Source organism: Phocoena sinus, chromosome 6, assembly GCF_008692025.1.
Source record: "Phocoena sinus isolate mPhoSin1 chromosome 6, mPhoSin1.pri, whole genome shotgun sequence".
NCBI lineage: Eukaryota > Metazoa > Chordata > Mammalia > Artiodactyla > Phocoenidae > Phocoena > Phocoena sinus.
In genome coordinates this window covers 7,694,114-7,719,794 of record NC_045768.1, presented here as the reverse complement: position 1 = coordinate 7,719,794, position 25,681 = coordinate 7,694,114, and the positions used below count along the sequence as shown (strand labels likewise).

The following is a 25,681-nucleotide window of genomic DNA, read 5'->3' as shown; positions in this document are numbered from 1 at the left end:
GAGGTGGAGGTGGCAGGGTGGCCCTTAAATAAAGATCAGATCCTGACTCTCCAAGACCTGAAGTTTCCTCTCATCCTCACCTAAAAGGGACATTCTAAGGCAGTGTTGCTCAGTAGAACTTTCTGTGATGATGGAAATAATGTGTGGCCATGCGACCAAGGAAATGAATTCTTAGTTTCATTGAATTTTAGTTTATTTGAAATTGAGGACTTCCCTGGCAGTCTAGTGGTTAAGACTTCACTGTTCAGGGGCGCGGGTTCGATCCCTGGTCAGGGAACTAAGATCCCGCGTGCTGTGTGGCGTGGCAAAATAAAATAAAAGTATTGAGCAGCACAGCTGTAGACCAGAAAGCTCCGATGCACTGAACTCTAGAGTGTCCTGAATGAATGTGGGCTCTGAAGACCACATCCGTGGATCTTAAGTGAGGCCCAGGCTGACCCCAGATTGGCGCTGCTGAGGAGTGCCCCGGCACAATGACCTGTGGCCTAGAGTGTCCTCTTCCTGCCCCCATCATTTCAGCCTCTCGGTGCTTGTGGGGTCCTCAGGCAAAGCCTACAGGGAGGGGCTGCTCATGTGCAGGGTGGCCTGGGAGGGTCACTAGAGCCAGCCAGAGCTGTGCCTGGAAAGCCGTGTGGCCCAGGCAGCCGGCTGAGGGGCAGCTCCCCTGCAAGTGAAAGACCCCTCCCCACCCCCACCGGGGGCTACTTCCAGGACTACTCCCCCCACCCCCCCCCGCCCACTGACTTCTACCCTCACAGCGAAACGGGGCCGTTTCAGGTGAGCATTGATTCATTCTCTACCTCCACTTATTTTTCTGCTGGGAATGATTTACCAAGGAGAGAAACCGCTGTATTGTGTGACGCGTTTGGGGACCTTGTGGAAAAACAGGCCAAAGGCTGTTTGTTTGGAGGGATTGGCAGCCAGAGGGTGAAGGTTTCTGGGGCAGATCCCAGGGCAGGGCAGAGTGCTCTGCCCGTCTCCGAAGGGTTAACTGGGGAGCAGGTGACGTCAGTCCTGATCTTTATTCCTCTGCACTCGGCCACGCACGCCTCCTTGCCGGGCTCTGTGCTCATTGGCTGTGGGCGGGAGGTACAGTGAGCAGACTTTTTTCAATTAAGTGAAAGGACAGGGTGGAGGCAGCCAATGACAGCTGCGCCCCAGCATACCTTGTGCAAGTGTGCTGGGCCGGGCAGCATTCTCCTGCCTCCACGCCGCCTGAAACAGCTCCCACCAGCATGCTCTGCCTGTGCCTGTACGTGCCCCTCATCGGGGAGGCCCAGACCGAGTTCCAGTACTTCGAGTCCAAGGGGCTTCCCGCCGAGCTGAAGTCCATCTTCAAACTCAGTGTCTTTATCCCCTCCCAGGAGTTCTCCACCTACCGCCAGTGGAAGCAGGTCTGTACCTCTGTACCGTGGAAGGCAGTGGGCGTTTCATCAGTGTTGGCTGAGTGAATGGATGAGCTGGTAGAGGGTCCGCATACCTCAAAGGTCCCCACCATTTCTAAGCGTGCCAGTTTTTTCCCCAGCTGTCGCGTAACTATAGGCAGCTAAAGGGCTATTACGTCATGGGAGTGACTGGCTCTCATGTGACTTCCAAGGAAGGCTGGAATTATAGGGAAGGCACTTGTGGGAGACAGAAAGGAATTTTCTTACGGAGGGCGGGGTTCTAAGCAGTGCAGGGCCAGGAAGTGCAGGGGCACAAGTCTAGCTGCTTTATCTGAGCTGGGGGGCAGGAGGGGAGGGGAGAGGCCCCTCATTGGAGACCCAGGAGTTGGAACCGTGGCTGCGGAGGCTGGAGGTGACAGGGCTGTGCCCTGGGTGAAACATACCAACGGGCAGGGGTGAGGGGACCTTCCTAGGCGTCTCTTTGGAGCAGGAGGCAGCAGAAATCATTACTAATTTAAATATGGGGAAACAGCTACAGAGTCTGAGGGGGTCGCCTGCCTCCTAAAGGGACACCCCAACTTCTCCATTAATCAGATCCTGTGCTATCCCCCAGTGCTCACGACGGCAGTGACGGTCAGATGGTGTGCAGGGGGTGGTGATTTGCATATCCTAGGAAGGAGACCGGACTGAGGTAGAAGCAACGACTTAGAATATTTTGAAATGAGCTGCGTGAGCATGTCCTTGAGTTGTCTGTATCTCGGGCACCCGCCCAACAAGGCCCATGGATCGCGTTGGTGCCAGAGCAGCCCAGATACCAATGAGCTTCGTGCCTAGTGTTCGCCTCGTTTCTAAATGACATGAAGATTCTATTTCCGCTCCTCCCGTAAATCCAGGGTGCTTAACCTGTATGTAATCTGCATTTTGGTGGAGAGCACAGATGTCTGCAGGAAGTTAACATAACTCCAGACAGCTGATAGAACACGTGCCAGCCTGTGTCTCACATTCCAGCCATACCCTCCCTGAGTTGTTCTTTGGATCATGTTAGGGGACACAGTATCTGGAGAGGACCAGCTAGCCAATGGCCCATCAATTTCCAAACCCACTGGCTCAGAAGACTTTGAAACCCACACTGGTTTGTGGATAGTGACTGTATTTCTTGCTGAGAGGATTGGGCAACACAGGGAGACTCTAACCATTTTCCTTAGGAGATTTTTGGTCCTAGTTTTGGGGTGTTGCTGGGTTGGAGTGACTCATGTATGTTCCCCACCTTCTTGAGATTAACCTTTAGAATGGCAGCAGACACTGAACAGAGGTGGCTCTGGAGTCCATCAGGCCTGGCTTGAATCCCGCCCAGCAACTTCCCTAACTGTGCGACCTTGGATAAATTACTAAACCTCTGTGAGCTTCTGTTTCCTTCTCTGGAAAATGGGGGAAATGATATAGTACCCACCTCCCAGGCCTGTCAGCGAGGATTCAGCGGGTTACTAGAGGTGAAGCCTTTAGCAGGACCCCGGGCACAGACCGACTGCTTGTGCTTTTGTGGAAAAGTTCCAGTTGCTGAGCATCGAAAACGGACCGCAGCTGCTGAACAGAGCTCATGTCTAAGGGCAGGTGCAGGTTTTTGGAACCTCACTGCCCAGGAAAGGGTCTCTTAAAGCTTCCTTGGGTCACCGAACAATTCCTAAGTGGAGCTGCCCTGCTTTTCAGTGCCTGGTTAAGGGAGCTGAGGTTGGTTATAGCACCTGGCTCCCCTGAGATCAGAGACAGGCAGCGCCATCAAGCAGGCCCAAGAAGAGTTCCCATTGCTCTTACCACTTCTCCATCCTCCAGAGTTCTCTCTGGCAGTATTTCTGCCAAGCAGCCATCGGCAGGGGCCAGCTCTGCCCTGTACCTTTACCTTTACCCTGGTCGCCCCCTATTGTTCTTGGGCCAGTGCCACTTTTAGGGATAAAAAGAGCAAGCTGCAAGGGAATCTGGAGCTCCAGGGCCACCCCACATTTGGGCAGAGGGCATGTGGGCCTGAGGCCCGGCACCAGGGACAGAGCTGCAGGGGAGCCAGGCAGCTGGCCTGGTGGAAGTACCAAGCCCACTGCTGCCGGCCTCTGTCAGAAGGGCTCCTCTTGTGGGTCTTTTTCCTCTTTCTCATGAGGGAAACACGGTGGGCTCTTGGCTGGGTTCTGGCTGGCCCTAGGCAATCCAGGTGGTGGCCCTGGGAGTGGAGGGGGGGAAGTGTCTCGGGTCATGGGGCCACCTCTGTTCACGGTTGAGCAGTTGTTTCCTGGGAACGGGACACCACAAGGGACAGGAAAAGCTGAAGGATAAAACCTTACTTTTGTTTTATAGAAAATTGTACAAGCTGGCGACAAAGACCTCGATGGGCAGCTAGACTTTGAAGAGTTTGTCCATTATCTCCAAGATCATGAGAAGAAACTGAGGCTGGTATTCAAGAGTTTGGACAAGAAGAATGATGGTGAGCATTGCCCCCGGGGGCCAGCGGCGGGCCCAGCGGTCCTGGGCCTCTCCGCAGGGCTGGCTTCCGGCTCACGGCCTTTGTTGTTCCAGGACGGATCGACGCGCAGGAGATCATGCAGTCCCTGCGGGACCTGGGAGTCAAGATATCTGAACAGCAGGCAGAAAAAATCCTCAAGAGGTGAGTGCGTAGCCGCCCCTGCGTTTGGTTGAACAAAAGTGTGACGAAAGAAGGTTTCTTGGACTCACTCCCTCGTGCCATTCACTGTATTGACCCTGTTTCCGTGAACTTTGGCTTCTGGTGGTTGGAAGGGATGAATAAGTAACCCCTCCCAGAGACCAGCTGCTCCCGGGTTCCTGGTCAGCTCCGGTGGTAGAATCACAGATCACCTGGCAGAGTGCCTGAGCGCCAGCCACCCGCTAAGAGAGAAGACTAGCTGGGGATTTTAGTAGGTGAAAGGCCAGCAAGGGACACCCTTCTCTGCCCGGTCGTTCAGGGGCAGGGCTCACGTGGCCGCCCTCCACTGTGGGGAACTTCCTCTTAATACAACGCTCAGATGTGCTGCCCCGAAAGGCATCCTGCAGGCCAGGGGTGGTCCTGGGGACTGGCATCATTGCTGTGCTGGGAACTCGCACAGAACAGCCCCAGAGCCGCTTCCTGTCCTCCGGAGCCTCCCCAAGTCCCGGGGGCCCGAAGCCGGCTGGTCAGGGACGGCAGTCTCTGGCCCTTGCTCCCCTCCGCGTGGAGGGTGCGTCCTCGTGCTGTGCCGTGGCATGTGCTTGCGTCACTAACCTCCGCTCAGAGCACTTATTTGTGTTGTTTCTCCTCTCTCCTCTGCACCTTCCTTTGTCTGTCTGTCAGAATACGAACGGGCCACTTCTGGGGCCCTGTCACCTAGTAAGTATCCGTGTCACTCTCGGGACCGCCTCCCTCCTTGACCTCTGTGCCCAATCAGAACGGGGTTCTCGTGGGCCATCAAACCCCGTTTTTGTACCAGGTGGGATGTGGAGCCACCTGGCCTTTTCTCCTCCGGGGCAGAGGCGCCTTCTGTGGTTTCCTGGTGGCCACGCGCCTGCCCTCGGCTCCCCTGGAGGTGGGAAGTGCGGCTGACAGATGGGGCCTGTTTACATTTGGGCGACCCACATATTTGTCTTGCAGCATGGACAAGAATGGCACAATGACCATCGACTGGAACGAGTGGCGAGACTATCACCTCCTGCACCCCGTGGAAAACATCCCTGAGATCATCCTGTACTGGAAGCATTCCACGGTGAGCCCCCCGCTCCTGGGGCCGGAAGGGGGTTTCTCGCTCGTCCATTCATAGGGTCCCCTTCGCCCAGCATTAGCCCCCATCGTGGTGGGGGTTCCCAGCCCACCGCCCCTTCAGTGGTGGGGCTGTCTGCTTCTCTGCCAGCCTTCCACATGCTCCCTCCGTCTCCCTCATGCCGGCCAACCTGAACGGCCCGCCCATGCCCCAAACACGGGGCTCCCTCTGCTAGAAACAATGCCCTCCTGTCCCCACGTGCTGCCTGTTCTTCAAGGTCTGCTGTAAGCACCCGCTCCCTGAGCCTCCTTGTTCTTCCAAAGCCTCCTGAGGGCTGCTCTGCAGAGATCCAGTAGCAGAGCTGTTCAGTTTCTCCCCCCGGCCACGCCATTTTTTGGGTCATTTCTCTCTACGGCAAAAGAATACCTCCCCACTGCTCTTTCACCCCCGGTCAGAAACACACAGAGCTCTGTGCCCTCACTGGTAGTGGCCCCATTGACCCCTCGCCCGCGACCATCCCTTTCTGCTGGTCCTTGCTGAGTATCCCCTGGTGGCAGTCTTATCCATCCTGGACCGTCAACTCCAGAAGAGGAGGCCACAGGTCCTCCTCCTCTGTCTCCCGAGGTGCCCTCAGGGGACGCCTGGCATCTTCGTTGGCTGAAATTAGGTGGACGCTCTGCAGGTAGGAGCCGCTGCCCCGTGGGTCTGGCCTGCAGCCCCAAGGTTGGAGCAGAGCTGGCTCTGCCTGCCGAGCCGGGAGGCCGCCTGGGAGAGAGGGCATTGCACAGGCAGCACAACCTCTCGTGTTTGCAGAAGTCTTGCATAACGTTCTGCCAACGTGATCCGGTTACACGTCAGGTTTCAGAAGAATTTTTATCCCTGACTTGATCCTTCCAGTACAGCCAACCTGGTGATCCTCAGCCGCAGTGCCTTTGTCAGCTGTTCCGCAGGAGCCCCTGGCAGTGTCCCGAAGGGCTGTCCGCGTGGTTTTCTACCTGCATTCTTCCAGCTGTGCTCTCAGTTCTAACCTGGGCCTCTCCAAGGCCACAGACAGCTCAGAGCTTTGCTGCCTCCACATAGCGAAGGGGTAGGGGGGTCCCTTCTAGGCGGCAGAAGGCTGTGGACCTGGCTGTCTGCCGGCAGCTCTGCCACAAGCGTCGGGAGCCTGCTAGATTTATCGTTGTTGGTCTTCCTCACAGATCTTTGATGTGGGTGAGAATCTGACGGTCCCCGACGAGTTCACGGTGGAGGAGAGGCAGACGGGGATGTGGTGGAGACACCTGGTGGCTGGCGGTGGGGCGGGGGCCGTATCGAGAACCTGCACGGCCCCCCTGGACAGACTCAAGGTGCTCATGCAGGTACGCAGGAAAACAGGCCCCGAGCCACCTGGTTTCCACCTTGGGTTTCTTTGGTGGGTTGGTTTCCCCTCCCTTATCTGGGGCCCTGCTTTGGGCCCATACTTTCCTAACCCAGTAAATCAGATTGGAATTATTGCTCAGACAAGGATGACATTAGATCTTGGCCTAGGTGGCCTTTTGCACATTAGATCCTGGCCTAGGTGGCCTGATCTAATTTTATCTGAGGCCCTTAAGCCAGGAGTCACATTACAGGGCCATACTGGAGGCAGATGACCCCAGTGAGAACTGGGGTGTGGCAGGAACCTGTTTCCTTAGGCGCATCTTACATAGGCCACCACGTGGGGGGGCAGTGCGAACAGATCCTCACCTGGCCTGGACACCATTCCCTTGGCTGGGCACCCAGCTCCACGTCCACAGGGCAGGTTCAGCTCATGCTGAACCCAAGTCGGGAGCAAGGTTGTGAAATCGAGCTGCCTGAGGACACACCAGCGGACTCCAGTGTCTTTTGGACAGTGGCCGGTCACCCCCTTGCCCCCTGACTTGCATTCTGGCACTTTTCGTGCCAGGAACCCTGCTCAGAAAAGGTGTCATCCTTTCCTTACCCCCTCAGCGCCTCCCGGGCCTGCCTCGGTTTGAGGTCTGTGGATGGAAGAATAAGAACTCCCTTCTGGTGCTGAATCAGGGAGGCGAGTGGTTCAGGGAGAGGAGCCCTGGGCCTGGGACCCGACCCGGGGTCCCCCTGTCCCAGCTGGGTGACCTCAGGCGAGTCACTTCCGCCCCAGGACTTCTACTGCTCTGGAAACTAAGGGGTTCGAACAAATTGCCTCATCAGTGTGTTTTTCTTAGCCAGATCCCCAGGAATGCTGTAGAGATTAAAAGCTGTCCTTGGGTGAAATGACAAAATGCCAGGGAGGGGCTTTAAATTAATGGGGGTGGGGGAGGGGGTGGGGGGCATCAGTTGGCTGGTTTGATGATGGTTGAAGCTCATTATGGGTTCATGGAAGCTCATTATGTAATCCTCTATACTTTTATATATGTTTGAAAATTTTCCATAATAAAAAGCTCAATTTTTTTTTTTTTTAATTTATTTTTTGGCTGCGTTGGGTCTTCGTTGCTGCGCGCGGGCTTTCTCTAGTTGCAGTGAGCGGGGGCTACTCTTAGTTGCGGTGCGCGGGCTTCTCATTGCGGTGGCTTCTCCTGTTGCGGAGCCCGTGCTCTAGGCGTGCGGGCTTCAGTAGTTGTAGCACACAGGCTCAGTAGTTGTGGCTCACGGGCTTAGTTGCTCCGCGGCATGTGGGATCTTCCTGGACCAGGGCTGGAACCCATGTCCCCTGCCTTGGCCACCAGGGAAGTCCAAAAAGCTCAACTTTTTTTAAAGTAGTCCTTGTGGAGGTGTTTAGCATGGGGTTGGCACCGGCAGGTGCACAGCAGAATCTAGTGGGACCTAGAGCGGCCACGTGACTCTCAGGGTACCGAGCTGGCCTCAGAGTGCCACGAGGGTGGAGCCTGCCTGCCGTTGATCTTGGCTCTTTGTCAGGCAACGGTGGCCCTGTGGCCGCTGAGCTCCTTCTGACCGCTTGTCCTTCCCCCCCTCCCCCAGGTCCACGCCTCCCGCAGCAACAACATGTGCATCGTGGGTGGCTTCACCCAGATGATTCGAGAAGGAGGGGCCAAATCACTCTGGCGCGGCAATGGCATCAACGTCCTCAAAATTGCCCCCGAGTCGGCCATCAAGTTCATGGCCTATGAACAGGTGAGGACCCAGCTCCCCAGGCAGAGTCGCCCATCAGCAGCTGCTTCCTGAGCTTCCCCTGGAATGAGGTCCCTGCCCTGTTGATTCCCTGGAACCTGGAACCAGTCCTCGTACCTGAGGGACAGCAGGGCTAGGTGAGGGGGGTGGGAAGGCCTGAGCCTGACCCCAGCTCTGCCAGCAACCAGTTCCACTGGGGGCCAGTTCCTTCCATTTCTGGGCAGCATCAAAAGTGCCAGGGACACCAGGTCTTGGCTAAAGCTGACAGGCTCCGGGAGGAAGGGCAGGGCAGGAGCAGGTATGCTGGTCTCTGGTGGGGGGTATCAGTCTGTTTGCTCCCTGTTGCAGATCAAGCGTCTCGTTGGGAGTGACCAGGAGACTCTGAGGATTCACGAGAGGCTTGTAGCAGGGTCCTTGGCAGGGGCCATTGCCCAGAGCAGCATCTACCCGATGGAGGTGAGGGCCACGTTGGTCCTGGGGTGGGCAGTGTGCGTGGAGGTGAGGGTGCGGAGTGGGCTGGGCTCACACTTCCGTCACTTCCGTTGGGCTCTGCAGGTCCTGAAGACCCGGATGGCCCTGCGCAAAACAGGCCAGTACTCGGGCATGCTGGACTGCGCCAGGAAGATCCTGGCCAGAGAGGGCGTGGCCGCCTTCTACAAAGGCTATGTTCCCAACATGCTAGGGATCATCCCCTACGCTGGGATAGACCTGGCCGTCTACGAGGTGAGGCCCTAGGGGACTCAGGCCCCTTGAGAAGCAGCAGAGATTCAGAAACCCCCTCCTGGCCATGTGTCACCCCTCCACCCCCCTTTGTCTCCTTCCAGACTCACCTGTCCATTGCAGGGGTGTCCTGTCACACTGCCTGCCCCTGGCAGCCCCCAGGTCCTGTACCCCCAGGGGCTTGGCAGGCAGATCTACAGGGCACGATGCCCTGGGGGCTTCCTGGGCCCCCAGCAGACTCCGGAGCACAGGAGTCCGGCTCTCGGGGGAGGGAAGGGAGGGCCTGCCCCTGCGGCATCCCCATCCTATCCAGAAATCCCCAGTGACAGCAGAAACAAAGGTCAGGCAGGCCGGGAGCCCAGCCAGCCCCAGGCCGGCCCAGGCCAAGTGAATCAGGTTACAGTGGCCTCGCGGATCCCATGTGATGGGGCAACGCCTCCTGTGTGGATCCGGTAACTGTCCCTTCAGCGCCCCAGTCTCTCACTGCCTCACAAGCCCTTTCTTCCTGGGGCCTGGAGGCCCTTTGGCTCATACCCGCCCCCCCTCTGCCCTTTCAGACACTCAAGAATGCCTGGCTACAGCGCTATGCGGTGAACAGTGCAGACCCCGGCGTGTTTGTGCTCCTGGCCTGTGGCACCATGTCCAGCACCTGTGGCCAGCTGGCCAGCTACCCACTGGCCCTGGTCAGGACCCGGATGCAGGCCCAAGGTAAGGCTGGTCTTAGGCCAGTCAGTCCCCAGGGGCCCGTCTCCCCGGGCAGGTTGGGACGTAGGGAGGGGCCGGCGAAAGGCCCCTGACGGGCGACCTCGCTCCCTGCAGCCTCCATTGAGGGCGCCCCGGAGGTGACCATGAGCAGCCTCTTCAGACAGATCCTGCGGACCGAGGGGGCCTTTGGCCTGTACCGGGGGCTGGCCCCCAACTTCATGAAGGTGATTCCGGCCGTGAGCATCAGCTACGTGGTGTACGAGAACCTGAAGATCACCCTGGGTGTGCAGTCGCGGTGACGGGAGGGAGGCCAGCCTGCCCGCAGACTCGCTGATCCTGGGCCTGCAGCCCCGGGATGTGGAGCCATCTCATTCTGTGAATGTGCCAACACTGAGCTGACTGAAGCCAAGCTGTGAAGACCCTGGGACGCACCTGCAGGGCTGGGGGCAGAGCCGGCCCCCGCTGGGTCTGTCCTGCTGACCCCGGCTGACCCTCGGGTCCATTCCAGGGAAGACCTGTGGGTGTCCCTCAGGGTCCAGGGCTCAGCAGGACTCAGGCTCGCGTGCGTGGGGACGGGACACTTCCCGTGCTGCCTGCCGAATAGCTGGGCTGTGAGGCTGGCTTAGTTCTTCCATCGCGTCCTCGCAGCCAGACCATTGGCGCGGGGCGCCTTCGGGCCTGCTGAGCGTCCTCCCCGGGCCCACCTTGCTTCCTTCCTTGCTGCTGTTTCAAATGGTAGGAGGAGGGCCCGCAGCCCACTCCCCCCCGCCACACTGCTCCTCTCCGCCCAGTCCGTGGGGAAGGGTGGTTCTACCTGACCTAAGCCCGACTTCCCAACCGGCAGTGCAGCCACTGGCAGGGAAGAGGGAGGAGTCTGGCTTCTGAGCTGCCCCGCAGACGGGCACCTGGATGCCCATGTGTGTGACGAGGGCAAGGCTGCCTGGCGTCCTGGCACATGGCTTCATGGGTCCTGGGACCCAGAGGGCCTCTGCTCCCTGCTGCTGGGGGGCTCGTGGGGCTCCGAGCAGGCCCCTGCCCCTGGCAGGACTGGCACCAGCTCAGAACTAACTCCCTGTCCCTTCCCGCCGGCATGAGGGCAGTGGTTTCTGCCCTGAGTCTGCACGCCCCGGTGAGAGAAGGAAAAGGTGTTCAAGGCCTTCATTATGTATTGTTGGAAAAAGGGCTTTGTTCAGAAAGACAAGCCGGACAAATGTACAAGTTCTGCTCTTCCAGGGAGAAGACAAAGAGAGCCAGTGGCTCGGCCGACCGCGTTAAAGTCTGTTTCTGACGCCCCGGGGAATCGTGTCCAATCCCAACTGGGGCAAAGTGGGACCAGCCTCACATTCCACTGATGCAACGTATCACACTGCTTGGAGCCTATTTATTTTGTATTTATTTGAACAGAGTTATGTCCTAACTATTTTTATAGATGTGTTTAATTAATAGCCCGTCATTTTCAAGTTCATTTTTTATTCATATTTATGTTCCTGGTTGACTGCACCTTCCCAACACCTGTGAGGTGGGGTGGGAAGAGGAAGGAGGGGGCCGTGGCAGTGACCCTTCTCGCTGCTGCACCACGTCTGTCCAAAGAAATTTCTTTCGGAACTGGCGACAGAAGAAAGGCAAGAAGGCAGAAGGGCCCTGATCACAGAGACGGTCCTTCGGCGGGTCAGGGCAGGGCCAGCACCTAGGAAGCCTTAGGATCTGAGGGTTTGATCAGGGGCCAGGAAGAGGGGGGGAAATCTCAACCCTGTTCAGGATGGAAGTCCAAATCATTTCTTAGACTGGGAGGGATTTCTTTATTCACCCTTTTTGAAAGACAAGGCAGTGAGGTGCCTATCACTGTGAGTTTGGGGTGGGGGCCAGGGGAGAGGGCGGCCGGCTCCCCACCCGTACCTGTGAAGCGGGCTCCCTCTGTCCTGGGCCCCCCGCTACCCCTGCTCAGTAATGCTGGTCAGCGTGCGACTGCACGGCCACACTTCCATTCACCAGAATGGCCTGATGAGGACAATTTAAATAGGATGCAAAGATCAATGCAAGATTTATTGTTATATATAAATAGAGTTATAACTGGAATTGGTGACAAAGCAAATTAAGAAAGAATTGGAATTTGTCATTTAAAACAGCCTTCTAATAAAGTTGTTTCAGAGCTGATGATGGAGCCATGGTTTTCCCGACCTGGGCTTGGGTGGCATGGGGCTGTTTACATGTTAGAATACAAATCCCTTTTTCTCATGAGAGAACATGAGAAAGCTACCCCTCAGAGTAGCTACCCGCTCTGGGCTTCTGGAGGCACCCCCTCTTTAGAATGGATGTTCATTGTATTTGGGGTGCTCTGACAGGTCTCCAGTGCCCCAGGAGATAGTGAGTCTGGTCCTTCCTCAGCCCTCACCTGATTCAGCCCATGTCCAGCCGAGCTGATCCCTTGTCTCCTGCTTGAAGCACCTCCAGACACCACTGTGCCTCTCTTCACTTCACTGGCTGCCCCTCCCCAGCCTCAGATTTGGTTCCTGCCCATCCTTCTGACGTAGAGATGCCGGAGGGCCCCCCTGGACGTTCTTTATTCACTTTCTGGGAACAGGGAATGTGTCTGCAGTTCTACCTCTAGCAGTGCCCAGTGCACAGAGAGCTCAATGGAGTGTTCATTATATAACTCGACACCCCCGTCCCCATCCCCCCACTGACAGCCCTTGGTGCCACTGGCTGGTGGGGCGCTGTAGGAAGCAGCCTGGAGAACGTGCCAGGGGGCTCTGGCATTCCGAGGCTGTAGGGAGACACAGAAGTGTGCCCTGGCGTGAAACGCATATACCACCTGTGCTGGGTTGAACAGTGTCTCCCCAAAATTCTTGTCCACTGGGAAGCTCAGACGTTGCTTGATTTGGAAGTAGGGTTTTTGCAGATGTAATCAAGTCAAGATGGGGTCATCCTGGGTGAGGGTGGGCCCTAAGTCCAATGACTGGTGTCTTTATAAAAGAGGGAAATCTGGACAGGCAAGAGAGCGCCACGCAGGGAGAAGGCCACGTGAGGACAGAGGCAGAGGTTGGAGTGATGCATCGACATGTCAGAAAATGCCAAGGATTGGGACTTCCCTGGTGGTCCAGTGGTTAAGACTCCATGCTTCCACTGCAGGGGGTGCGGGTTCGAGCCCTGGTCAGGGAACTAAGACCCCGCAAGCCTCGGGTGCGGCCAAAAAAAAAATAGGATTGCAGGCAGCCACCTGAAGCGAGGGGAGAGGCAGGAACGATTTCTCCCTCAGACCCTCCAGAAGGAACCAACCCTGCTGGCACCTGGATTTCTGGCTTCTGGCCTCCTGAACTGTGAGAGAATTCATTTCTATTGTTTTCGGCTATCCAAGTTCATGGTGATTTGTTATGGCAGCCATAGGAAACAAATATGCCACTTGCGTCAGCCTGTTACCAGGGTAACGGGCATAAACCATTTCCCAACCATTGGTTGGGTCTTGTCAAGTTGGTCGTCCCCGCCCGCCCCCGTCCAGGCTTCTCCTTGGGACGGTGGCCGGGTCCCAGGTTCCCAGGTCCTCAGTTCTTTCCAGCTGGGAGTGGGGCTTCTCCAGCACAGAAGTTAATTTTGGGAGGTGCTCTGAGGTGGGTGACACTTGATGTGTCACCAAGCCAACCTCCCTCCTTTGTTCCTTCATCCCTCCTTCCAGTCTTTAATTGAATGTCACTTTCTTACAGAGGCTGTCGCTGGCCACCCTGCTTCCTATGAAAGCCCTGTTCCACGCCGTTTGTTCTTCTCCCTTGCACTTCTCCCCGCTAACTAGAGGGTGGGCGTACCGGCTGGCTTTCTCACTGCTGTTCCCAGTAGGTGCCCGGCACCCACTACATGCTTAATGAATAGTTACTAATCGGATAAAACCCATCCAAATGTTCTATGGTGTGGGAAGCAGAACTATACCCCCTCCCAAAGACAGCCACGTCGTAACCCCCACCACCTGTGAATTAGGTGGCATGGCAAAGGCTAATTAAGGTCACAGATGGAATTAAGGTGCTGACCTTAAAATAGGGAGAGTAGCCTGGATTATCCAGGGGGATCCAGTGGAGTCACAAGATCCTGCCACGTGGGAGACAGAGGCAGGGAGAGAGGCGGGGAGGCGGGCGAGGACTCAGCCCGAGGTCGCTGGCTTTGAAGATGGAGGAAGGAGGCCCGAGTCAAGGCATGCTGCGGCTTCTAGAAACTGGAAAAGGCAAGGACCAAGACCTGGAGAGCCTGCGGAAGGAACGCTCCCCTGCTGACAACCCTGATTTTAGCCCAGCGAGACGCATTTCAGACCTCCGTCCTACCTCCAGACGAGCCTGGGAGGGCTGCTGGAAAGTTGAAATGAGACAGGAAACGGAAATGGCTGGTCCTTAATAAAGAGTTTTATCTCGCAGCTCCCCTGCCCCATCCTGGATTCCAAACTCTCAGAGTGATTTCCCCTAAATGCTTTTCATTCCAGTCCCCCCTCCCTCCTTCCCGGGGTGAGGAGGCCGGGGATTTCTGGCATGGGATGGGGGTGGGGGCAGCTCCCACCGTGGGATCTGGCCCATCCTCTTCGTGCTTCCTTTCTGAAGCCAGACCTTCTCATCTCTCAGTCATGGGAGCGCCATCGCTGCGCGCCAGCTGGGGCTCTGCAAACACAGGGCACAAGCGCTGCTGCCGCCATGTCCCCATTTTACAGAGGCAGAAACTAAGACTCCAGGAGGGGAAGGGACTTGCCCAGGGCCCCACCGTGAGCAGGTGACGTGGCCTCGAAGGCAGGTCAGAGGACCCCACTCCCACTGCATGCTTGGGGGTTGAAGATGCCATGGGCTCTGCTGGGGCCCCTGCCCCCAGAGCAGGCCCGGCGGCCTGGAACCACGCCACGACCCACCTGCAGGGACCTTCACTGAGGGGCAGGTGCTCCTTGCCTCACCTCAGGTAGGTGACACCTGGCGTCTGGCTGCTCTCCTGGCCAGGAGGCCACAGAGAGCTGGAGAAAAGTGGGGCAGGCCTGTGCTTGAATCCTGGCACCTGGCGGCGTGATCCTGGGCAAATCTCATGCCTCTCTGAGCCTCAGTTTCCTCACGAGCAAGATGGGCACAATATTTGCCTTACAGCTCAGAGCTGGAAGGGACTCCCCCGGTTCATACAAAGGGCAAATGTTGGGAATTCCCTGGCGGTCCAGTGGTTAGGACTTCTCACTCTCAATGCTGAGGGCCCGGGTTCGATCCCTGTTCAGGGAACTAAGATCCCACAAGCCATAGCGTCCCCCCACCCCCCAGAAAAGGGCACATGTTGAGCCGGGATTCAAACCACTTTTGCTGACTCTGAAGCCCTGTTCTCAACCTCAGCTCTGGCCAGGCTGTCCCCAGTCCGCATCTTGCTGGTCTGGGCAGGTTGGAATGTAGGGGAAGTGTGAGAAGAGGAACAGCCTGCCTGCCGGGCCCCTCTGCCCAGGCGTGGACCTTGGTCCCTGCCCTCAGGGCCAAGAAGCAGGAGCAGGCCAGCGAGTCCCAGTTACAGTGGCTGGAGAGGCTGGCCAGTGCTGGGTGGGAAGGCCAGCAGGAGGGGAGTGATGCAGGAGTGCAGGAAGGAAACAAGAAGGCCAGAGGCCCACCCCAGCCCCCGGGGGCCAGGCAAGCCTAGGCCTCTCCTGCTGTCAGCGTCCCGTAACACAGAGGCTGGCGGGGGAGCGGCACAAAGGAACAGTCTCTTCGGGCCATTTGCTATCTCCGCTCAGCACGGTCCCTGTGGCCGAGGACCCAACATTATCTCCCCACGGCAGTTGTGAAAGCCCCATGAGCTGGCTCCACCCACACCTGCCAGGGTTGGGGGTCCCCTGCTGCACCAAAGGGCCCAACCCCTGCCCCTCATTTCAGGGAGGAGGAAACTGACACAGGGCAAGGGACTTGCCCGCAGGTCACCTGGCTCCCTGTAGCCACTTCTCTTCCCTGACTACACCGGTCTGTACCATTTGTATTAGTGTCCTACGGCTGCTGCTACAAATCATCACAAACGTGGCATCTTAAAACAACACAAAAGCAGGACTTCCCTGGTAGTCCAGTGGTTAAGACTCCGTGCTTCCATTGCAGGGGACACAGGTTCGATCCCTGGTCAGGGAACTAAGATCCCGCATGCTGCGTGGCACAGCGAAAAACACACACACACACACACACACACACACATTTATTCCTTTACAGTTCTAGAGGCCAGAAATCCAAAATCAATCTCACCTGAGCCGAAATCAAGGTGTCCCACAGGGCTGGTTCCTTTCAGAAGCTCTCAAGGAGAATTCATTTCCTTGCCTCTTCTGGCTTCTGGAGGCTGGCTGCTTTCCTTGGCTCTCGACCTCTTCCTGGCGTCATTCCAACCTCTCACTTCTGTTCTCACATCTCCTGTTCTTTAGTCAAACCTCCCTCAGCCTCCCTCTTATAAAGAGACTGTGATTACATTTAGGGCTCATCTGGATAATCCAGGAAAATCTCTCAATCTCAAAATCATTAATTTAATCACACCTACAGAGTGTCTTTACCACATAAGGTAACGTTCCCAGGTTCCAGGGATTAGGACCTGGATATATTTGGGGGCCATTATTCAGCCCACCCCACACCATCCCCCCACTACCACGTCTGTCCCCCATTAGACACTTCTGCCCGTCCACATCCTTCCCATTGGACTGGTTAAAAAAATTAGGGAAGAGTCATCCAGTGGAGCATGGCATACTGTGGAACAGTCATTAGAAATGGTGAGGGAGAACAGTTACTGATCTGGAATGTGATTCAGGAGCTACTGTGTGATCTGAATTTTTATTTCAAAAAATATGTATCTAGAGAGAGAGAGAAGTAATGTGACATTGTGATTAAGATCATCGACTCTGGAGCCAGGAGATCTGGGTTCAAATCCTGCCTGTGCCATTTACTGTGTGACACCAGGCAATTCACTTAACCTTTCTGATGCCTCAGCTTCCTCATCTGTAAAATGGGAATATCTGTACTTACTTCATAGGGATGTTGAAAGGATTAAATGAGGTAATATGTGTAAAGTGCTTAAAATGGTGCTTGCCACAAAATAGGCCCCATTTAACTGTTAGATATAAATATTGTACATAAGATATAAATTATATATATAAATATAAAATATTTTATGTGTGTGTATATATATATATATATACACACACACACACACATACACACTATATGCAGATACATAAAAAATAACTAGAAGGCTATTCTCCAAAAAATAAAATTTTTTTCTTTTTTTGGCTACACCACGCACCTTATGGGATCTTAGTTCCCCGACCAGGTATCGAACCTGTGCCCCCTGCATTGAGAGCGCGGAGTCTTAACCACTGGACAGCCAGGGAAGTCTCAAAACTTTAAAAATTTTTGATATTTAAATTTTTAAATCTCAGTGATGGGTCTGTGAATAATTGGTATCTTTTTGCTTATCCACAAGCTCTATTTATGCACAATGAACAATTACTTGCATAATCAAAATGAAAATTTTAAATTTAATAATCTAACGAAAATAGTGAACCAGAATCCTAATCCTTAAAGCCCCTGCTGTGGTTTGCTCTCCTGAGGGAGCCCTCCCTGACTCCCAGGGAGGAGGGATCTCGCCATTCTCACGGCTCTCTTCCCTTCTTACTTCCTGGAGCACTTGGCCGTGAACTCCAGGAGCCCAGCAGGAAACAGCAGGGAGTGTGTTCTGAGAAGAGACAGTAGACCCCACAGGCTGCAGAAAAACACCCCTCACACTCAACAATGCACATCAACTTTGTGCAACCTTCCCATCCCTGATTTCAACAACTCCATGAAGGGTAACTGACCTCCGAGAGCTTGCCCATGGACGGGAAAGGATGGGGCTTGCCCAAGGTCACAGCAAACAATTGCAGAGTTCCCACTTCAGGCCTTCTGCTGCTACCAATGCCCACAGGCACAAGCCAAGACCTAAGCATTACCAAGATGGGGCAAGGGTTCCTAGCTTGCGGCCTTTCCCCCTGAAAGGTGTGACTTTTCCTACCTACCCATCTTCAGCACTTTGCATGCTAAACCCATTTTACAGATGGGCAAAGAGAGTCCCTGGAAAATGAAGATGGCCCAAAGGTGCGATCCCAGAATTGGCCACAAGGTGGCAGCACCAGGTCTTGTGGCCATCCCCTACAGGGCTTTTGCATCCTCTACCGCCCTCTGCTGGTTACGGGAAAAGGTAACTGAAGCAAGGTTGTCACCTCTGGGGGAAATACTCCATGACAGAAGCAGGACTCAGTGCCCCGTGGTGGCCTTGCGTTGACTGGCCATTCTCCAGCCCGTCACAGGGAATGGGTCTAGTTAGCACAGTCCTTTTCATCAAGGTGACTTTTCATCAAGGTGACCATTTAGTGGAGGTGGGTGAGGAGGGTGTGGGCAGGCTCCTCTCTGCCTGCTGCAGCCCCAGGGATAAAGCCCCAGTGAGGAGTGAGGCCCCTATCCCCGGCATGGCTCTGCCATCAACCATATCCTCCTCTGAGACATGCAAAGACAGAAGAAAACATCTCTGTGAAAACAAGGAGAGGGGTGGTGATGAGTAGCTGGGGTCTGGCCTGCCCCTGGCACCTCCTTAGCCAGACCAGGCCTCAAGAGGAAGACACGATCACTGGATTTAGCAGGGAGCAGAAAGGGCAGGGAGCACAGGGTGGGGCTGTGGGACGTGAGACCCTCCCCAGGCCACGGTGCCATGGACTGAAGGTGGACGCCTCATCCCAAGCAGGTCACATCAAATGCTCCCTTTGGGGAATTTGGGATTGAGACAGAGAAAGGCCAGTCGGCCTCCTTGAGCAGCTGGAAAAGCACCAAGTAACCCTGGGGGGTGACAAGGAAAAGGCTGTCTGTGAAGAGCAGGCAAAGTGGGGAGGGGGGCAGGGATGCAGCCCCAAGGTGCTCCTGGCCTAGTTCCTGCCCCGCTGTGGGAGGCTCTGGGGTCCACAGGCCAACGCAGGTCCTTGGAGCAAAGGCACCTTGGGACTTAAAGGCCGATCAATGAAGGGGGAACTGCATCCCGGACACAGCGGTGACTCGGGAGAACTCAACACCTGTTGGCCCCATGGAGGCAGCTTCCACGGCTCCTCAACCCACAGACTGGTGTGGCCTCAGGCCTCAGCTTCTCTCCTTCCTCCCAGAGGAAGGAGCACTCTGCAGCCATGAAGACCCAGCCAGTGTGACACGGTGACAAGGACAGATGCTCGCCATGGGAACAAAAACAAGCAGGTGGCAGACAGCCCTGCAGAAGCTGAGGCCACTGCTCCCAAAATGACACTGTCTGCCTCCAGAGTGCTTGTCGCGTCTACCTTATTTGAATGTTTGCTAATACAAAAACCATGAATTTTTTTTTTTTGGCCACGCCGTGCAACTTGTGAGATCTTAGTTCCCCGACCAGGAATCGAACCCATGCCCCCTGCATTAGGAGCACGGAGTCTTAACCACTGGACTGCCAGGGAAGTCCCCAAAAACCATGAATTGTTTTTATGTTTTAAAAAAATTAACAGGGCTTCCCTGGTGGCACAGTGGTTAAGAATCCGCCTGCCAATGCAGGGGACACGGGTTTGAGCCCTGGTCCGGGAAGATCCCACATGCCACGGAACAACTAAGCCCGTGCACCACAACTACTGGGCCTGCGCTCTAGAGCCCGCGAGCCACAACTACTGAGCCCGCGTGCCACAACTACTGAACCCCGCGGGCCTAGAGTCCATGCTCTGCAACAAGAGAGGCCACCGCAATGAGAAGCCTGTGCATCACAACGAAGAGTGGTCCCCGCTCGCCGCAACTAGAGAAAGGCCCGCGCACAGCAACGAAGACCCAACGCAGCCAAAAACAAATAGATAAAATAATTTTTTTTAAAAAAAAATTAACAAAGAAAAAATTTAAACTCTCCTGAGAGGGTTGCCCAGTCACTGCACAGTAGGGAGGGCCCGGGAGGTAGAATTCAGCTCACTGGCTGCCTGTCGGGCCTCTGCAGGGCCACCTCAGCAGACCAGTGTGCCCCTCATCTGCTGAAACTAGGGGAACAGGGACCCCACAGCCCTGCCTCGTTCCCAGAACCGCTTCTCTCTATAGCCCTCTGTCCCAGCGTCCCCCCCACCACCCCACCACCGTGAAGTGCCAGGCCTGGGATTTGAAGCCCTGGGTGGCTGTGTGCTGCCAGAGGGGCCCCTGGAAGGCACTGTGTCCTCTGCACCCTCGTCTCCTGGTCTCCAGAGCAAGACTGGAACAACCCCGGCCCCCGCTGCACCAGGCACCCTTCTGCACACGTGACCTGTATCCTGTCATCAAGCCCTCACAACTTCCCCTTGAGGTGGGGACCACCATTGTGCCCATCTGACAGATGAGGAGACTCGGGCCGAGAGGGGTGCCCCTGCCCAGAGCCCCACGGTCAGTGGGGAGCAGAACTGGACCTGCACCCTGGGCCATCTCTGCATCTCCCTGCTGCACATCCCATGGCCGTGTCCCAGGGCTTATGGGACACAAAGCCCACTGAGCCTTTCACCCAGGCCTGACACTTAGTAAGCACTAGACAAACGGTATTTACTGGCTGCGGACCTCCACTATGGTGCCGCCACGCGGGGAGCAGCAAACCTTTTCTTTATTGTGAACATGACACACAGTCCTGGGGACACCTGGGAAGAGCAGGAACCAGGGGGAGCCAGGGATGGGGCATCCCCAAACCGGACGGTCCCTACTTCCCTTGCCCAGGGCAGGAGCCCAACCTGATTCCCACCCACGGGGTGTAAACACGGCAGCCTTGAGAGCCCCAGAGAAGGCTAAAGAGCAGGGAGGCCCAGGAGGGGGTCCAGCTGGTGTGGGAAGGTAGCCTTCCATGCCCCGGGGGGCAGGGGTACATTTGTGAATGGAAACTGAGCCTGGGCTTTGTTCCCCAGCGCCCCAGGGCTCCAGCAGACGTCCAGTATTAGAAGCGAGGGGGCAGTTAGGGTAGGTGGGCAAGAGGTCGAATGATCCTGTCCCCTGCTGCACTGTGTCACAGCATCAGCGGGTGCTGGCCCAGCGGCCCTGGTCCCCCACAGCCGGCGTCCCCTCCCTCCTCCCGGCAGGGATGCTCAGTTCACTGGGGGGCCTCAGCGATGGCCTTCTCCACCCGCAGGTACCAGGGCTGGATGTGAGTGTGACGCATCAGGTCGTCGAAGGCCTCCAGACCCTCCATCACACGCAGCACACCGTACACTGCCTGGGGGCGGGGGGGGCGAGTACAGAGGGGGTGTCCATGCCCGCCCCGCCCTCTGCCCGGTGTGTGCCCTGGGCCCATCACCTCCCCTTTCTGGGAGCCCCGTGACCCACTGACGGGCCAATTTTGCACGCAGGGCTTTGAATGAAGTGTGTGGGTTGGCTGTAGGATTCGGGAAGAGCGGACCCCACCACTCGCTCCAAGACCAGAGCCTTGCAATCAATATATTCTACCCTGGCTGTAGGACTGTTTCAAGGATTGGCGTTGAAGTCAGGCCAACAAGACACTGTCCCAGGAATTTTGCTGGGCAGAAGCCTGGAGTACTGGTTTTCCTTAAGCCCTTGACAACCGGTGGAGGCACATGCCTCTGGGATGGAGGAGCTGTGAGACGTAGGTATTGCCTGCCTGGGCCTCCCCCACCCCAAGGACAGACCCTTTGGTCTGTGCACCCTCTGACACCACCATGCTCACCAGATCAGCCAGGTTCGGCCTCTGGCCCCCCATGAAGGGCCGGTCTTTGCCCACAGCTGCCACCCACTTGTTGGCAGCCTCGTAGAGATCCTCACGCACGTCGTCCTGGAGGTGGTGCCTGGGTAGGAATGGGGGAAGTCCATCAGGGGAACTCCGAAACCTGGCCCAGGTGGGGGGAGCGAGAAGGCCCGGGGGGGCCAAGGCTACTTCGGGGGGTGGAGCGGGACAAGAGACCCAACCATGGAGAGGGAAACAGAGGAAGGTACAAGGCAGGGACCCAGCTCTGGACTCCCAGGCCAGCCCTGCTTGCCCTGGGCTGGGAGAGGCAATCAGGGGTTCTGGGTTTGAGTCTCAGCTTGGCTAACGCTGGGGACTTGGGGAGGGCAGGCCCCCAGGTGCACGGGCGCATGAGTGCACGCGCACACACGAGCGCACACACGTGTGCACCGTCACCTGCTCTTGAGCCGCTTGCTGATGAAGTACATGGCAGCTGCGCCCATGTACTTGGCCATGGCGCCCTCCACGGTCCCGAAATTGCCCTCCTTGATAATGTAGTCAAAGGAGGCCAAGGCTTCGGTCGGCGTGCGGTACACATTGGGGGAGATGAGGTGCACCAGCCAGTCGTCTGCCCACTGCCGCCACTTCATCTCCTCCCTGCGGGCAAGGGGGGACAGAAGGTGGGCCAGGTGGGCTCCCTGAGCCAGGGCCTGGGAGCTGGGGGAGCAGACGTACTATCTCGACAGCCCAGTGTACGGACGGAAGCAGGAGGTCCGCAGGACAGTCAGTCACGCCCGTGGCTCAGCCCCAGCCCTCGTGGTCTCCCATGCTGCTCCCCGCTCACAGCATCTCGCGCAGCCTGGTCCCCTCTGGGGGACACCAGCCCCTCCCCACATCCCCAGGGCCGGCCCCGGCCCCACTCACGTCCTGGCCTCCTTCCCACCATACATCCGCTGGGCCTCCTTTTCATCCAGCATGAGCCAGTACTTGTTGCAGAATTCGGTCACCTCCTTGCCCTGGTCGTTCACAGCCTTCATGGGTGGGTAGTAGGTGATGATGTCTTCGAGGGGCTGCCTTTGGGAGATATCCAGAGCCTCACCCTGACTCCCTCTTCCTCCAGGAGACTAAGCCCTCACCTCCTCGGGATGAATATCTACCCCAGCCTGATCCAGCCCCAGGACTGACCCACAAAAGCTTTCCCACCCTCCTGTGGGTGACACAGGAGGTCCTGCAGCAAGAGGGACTTGGGGCAGATACCAGAAGCACTTCCCCAACAGAGGGAGATGCACGGAAGAAGGGGGAGTCTCAGAGTGATGCCCGTGGCCCATCCTGGAAATCTAAGCAGCAGCTCCACCCCACTCCCATGCAGGAACCTAGGGGAGGCCTCCCTGAGATAGGTGACAGGATGAGATGCAGTGCCAGCCTGGGCCTCAGGGGCTCCTTACCCCGACACCAGGTAGGTCTTGAGGGCACTGATGATGACAGAGGAGTCGTTCAGTTGTTGCTGGAGAAAAGGATGGTTTAGATCAAGACTGTGGGGGGCGGGGGGTACTGGCTGACTGGCCACTGGCAGGATCACCAGGGGCTCTTAATCCTGACACCCAAGCACTCTGCAGAAGCTGGTCGGGTGGAACCTGGGCATTGTTTGTCTGTCCCTGGAGGTTCACCCCTAAAATCGATGCCCACTGAGCTTTCCCTTCCCCCAGGACCCACTCCCCACCCTCAGGGAAGCCTGTCCCGAGTAAGGGAGACCCAAGTGTGACTAATGGGGAGGAGAATGTGGGGAGGACCCAGGATCTGAGCCCTGCCCACTCACCCGCTTGGCCTCCTGGGCACTGAGGGGCCGGGAAGACTCAGAAGCTACGTACTAGGAGCCAAGCCCTACACCCTGGAGAGTATGGTTCTCTGTTGATTAATGAAGCAAACCCAGAGGGGTTAAGTGACTGGCCCCAAGTCACACAGCCAGTGAGTGACAGAGCCCCACCTTGAACCCAGACCACCCTGACTTCAGAAGCCACGTTGTTAAGCTCTGTGGTCCTCTGTCTCCCTTAGACTCACGGGTTCATAATCCTCAGCTGAGGCCCGAAGAGCCCAAGTTCCTTCCAGGGCTGCAGAGCAGGGCCCAACTCAGGACAAGCCTGGACAATGGGGCAGGGGGAGAGCTCCCCAAGGCTCACCAAGCTGTCTCCTTCCTGGGCCAACAGGATGGGCACCTTCCTGTAGGAGGAGAACTTGATCTCGGCCCTGCGCACAGGGTTCACCTCCACCACCTGGTAGGGCAGGGCGTGGAAGTCGAGGAAGGCGCGGACCTTGCTGCAGAAGGGACACGTTTTGTACTGGTACAGAGTCAGCTGCAGGCGGCTGGACAGGGAGAGCTGGATGAGGAGCAGAGGAGGGCGCTTCTGAGGCCTGGTGCCCAGGCCCCGCCCCCAGGTCCAGGCCCCACCCCCAAGCAAAAGTTTCCCAGGAGAGTTTTCTAGGACGACCTGAGAACTTCAGGAGAAATGGGGGATGGGTGACAAGGAGAAAGGGAGGTGAAGGGAGGTGGGCAGCAGGCTCCTGCAGTGGACAGCCAAGCGCCCATCCAGTGGGCTCCCCAGGTAGAAAGTCTGTTCTGTGTAGGAGGAATCTTCTCATCTCTGTCCAACGCTAGACAGACATCTCTCCTCTCCTTCCTGTCCCAAGGGAACTTCAGACACCGCCAGGTGTGCCCCCCCAGATGCAACTGTTTCAACTTGGGAGTGCCCACCCCGACCCCTTCAAGGGGTGTGGAGGCAGAGCCCAGCGTTTCCGAGCGGGGTCTACCTCAAATCTACAAGAGGGGAGCGCTATATCAGGGCCACTGGCCTGCACAGGGCAGGAGAGCCTCACGTGAGCTTGCAGTATAGTCATGTTTGAAAGCCACAGCTGCAGTACCGCTCCCCCATTGTTCAGAGATGAGAGACTGAGGCTGGGCCATGGAGGTGGGCGGGCAGGGAGACACGGAATTCCACTCCCCATCTACCGTTCCTGTTCCCATGGGTTCAGGAAAGAGGTGCCTGTGGGGGGGGTGTGGGAGGGGTGCTGGTGCTGTGTACAAAGCATCGCAAGGGCAGCTGGGCCACCACCCGGCTTGGGGGACATACCCTTGTTCCTCCGTGTCTCAGGGCCTGGAGTCTAAGGGTCATCAGTTCCGTAAAAATACTAATAACATTACTAATAAATACACAATCTCGGGATTTGGAGACAGTGGGAGGGACACGATAAAATGTTTGTAAAGCCATCCACTGTACAAGAGGCTTTCCCTTTTCAGTGATCTCCAAATCTTTCCATCAAAAAGTCTTAAAACACGTAGAGAAACGACTTTGAAACAACGAGAATTCTAGTCAACATGGCATCAGTAGCGCCCCATTTCACAGATGAGGACGCTGAGGGCTCGAGGGCTTAAAACCAAGTCACTGGTCCAAGGTTAAGAGCGGACGGAGGAGGCGATTCCTGACACCGCCGGTTCCCATAAGTCCCGAAGTTCGGCGCTGACCCGAACGCCCCTACCCAAGGCTTGGTCCGACCCGGGCTTACCTGCGCGGCTGAGCGGTCGGCACGGAGGTTCTGGGCGCGCAGGTGCCACCGTGCAGTGTGGTACAGCCCCAGGGCTCCTCCCAGGGCCAGCGCCGCCGCCCCCAGGAGCCGTGGGCCCCCCTTGCGGGTGGTGGCTGCGGGGCCCGGGCCTCCCGCCGCCCCGGTTAAGCCGGCCCGGCTCTGCGCGGGGAGTCCCAGCGCGGGACGACCGCCCAGCCTCCAGGTCAGAGCGAGCCCGCCGGGCCACAGCGCCCGCACAGCGTGGGCCATGTTTGCTCCGCCGGCGCAGCGGGAGGGCGCGAGAAACAAAGATGGCCCAGGCTCAGGCTCCTCTTAAAGGAGCAGGTCTCTGGCGCCCTGCAGGTTGCCGGAGTGACAGTGAGGCCGAGGGGGGAGGGCCAGCTCTGGTGGGACTGGGCGTGAGTCCTCGGAGCCCAGTTCCACACATCCGTCAGAGCCGAAGAAACACACCTAGGGATGTCTGCTAAATGCCCCGGCTTCTAAAGTGTAAATGTAACTGGTCTCGGTGGTGACCCGGAGACGAACGCAGGACCTCGGCCACGTAGCTCGCCATGTGGCCGTCAGCGTCATCCGTAATACGCACCCAATCGAAAGAGAGTGAACCCTTCAGACTATCAGGGAAAGCATCACGGCATCGGGTCCAGGAGAGTCGCAGAAACCGCCCAGCCCGACCCACAATGGGTGGGAATCCTCGAATCGGGCTTTTTCTGCCCTCCCGCACCACTGCACCGTTTCTTCTGTGGCCCGAACCATAAAATTTTCCATACACACAGTGGGCCTTAGAAA

The 25,681-nt window shown here is 56.9% G+C and overlaps 2 protein-coding genes across 6 annotated transcripts in view; one reads left to right on the top strand and one right to left on the bottom strand.

Moving 5' to 3' along the window:
* SLC25A25 (solute carrier family 25 member 25) overlaps positions 1-11,806 on the top strand; it is a 33,187-nt gene extending 21,381 nt beyond the window's left edge. For 2 of the 4 annotated variants that reach the window (XM_032634905.1, XM_032634906.1), the window contains exons 2-10: positions 3,729-3,855; positions 3,948-4,035; positions 5,014-5,125; positions 6,319-6,477; positions 8,078-8,230; positions 8,576-8,683; positions 8,783-8,950; positions 9,505-9,655; positions 9,767-11,806. In XM_032634905.1, the coding sequence (XP_032490796.1) occupies positions 3,729-3,855; positions 3,948-4,035; positions 5,014-5,125; positions 6,319-6,477; positions 8,078-8,230; positions 8,576-8,683; positions 8,783-8,950; positions 9,505-9,655; positions 9,767-9,951 (1,251 nt within the window). In that variant the 3' untranslated portion in view covers positions 9,952-11,806. Of the gene's footprint in view, positions 1-801; positions 1,395-3,728; positions 3,856-3,947; positions 4,036-4,716; positions 4,753-5,013; positions 5,126-6,318; positions 6,478-8,077; positions 8,231-8,575; positions 8,684-8,782; positions 8,951-9,504; positions 9,656-9,766 lie in introns of those variants that run through there. The other 2 variants (XM_032634909.1, XM_032634908.1) reach the window with 2 other exon arrangements.
* Positions 11,807-14,016: 2,210 nt separating this feature from the next.
* Positions 14,017-25,408, bottom strand: PTGES2 (prostaglandin E synthase 2). Of its 2 annotated transcripts, none has more exons than XM_032636136.1 (7): positions 24,875-25,401; positions 23,494-23,691; positions 22,762-22,820; positions 22,241-22,390; positions 21,773-21,973; positions 21,320-21,437; positions 14,017-14,283 (listed from the first exon to the last, which is right to left on the bottom strand). In XM_032636136.1, the coding sequence occupies exons 1-7, from the start codon at positions 25,142-25,144 to the stop codon at positions 14,248-14,250; spliced, it is 1,032 nt and encodes a 343-aa protein (XP_032492027.1). In that variant the 5' UTR covers positions 25,145-25,401; the 3' UTR covers positions 14,017-14,247. The 2 variants fall into 2 exon arrangements, with proteins under 2 accessions (XP_032492027.1, XP_032492026.1); XM_032636135.1 differs by lacking the exon at positions 14,017-14,283 and adding an exon at positions 20,210-20,851 and having other exon boundaries at positions 24,875-25,408.
* Between the last annotated feature and the right edge of the window lie 273 nt (positions 25,409-25,681).

Coding starts and splice junctions, on each gene's coding strand:
- PTGES2 (XM_032636135.1), bottom strand. CDS start 25,144: ATGGCCCACGCTGTGCGGGCGCTGTGGCCCGGCGGGCTCGCTCTGACC. Junction 22,391..22,761: donor AAGACCTACCTGGTGTCGGG/GTAAGGAGCCCC, acceptor TATCTCCCAAAG/GCAGCCCCTCGAAGACATCA. Junction 21,974..22,240: donor GGTGGGAAGGAGGCCAGGAC/GTGAGTGGGGCC, acceptor CCTTGCCCGCAG/GGAGGAGATGAAGTGGCGGC.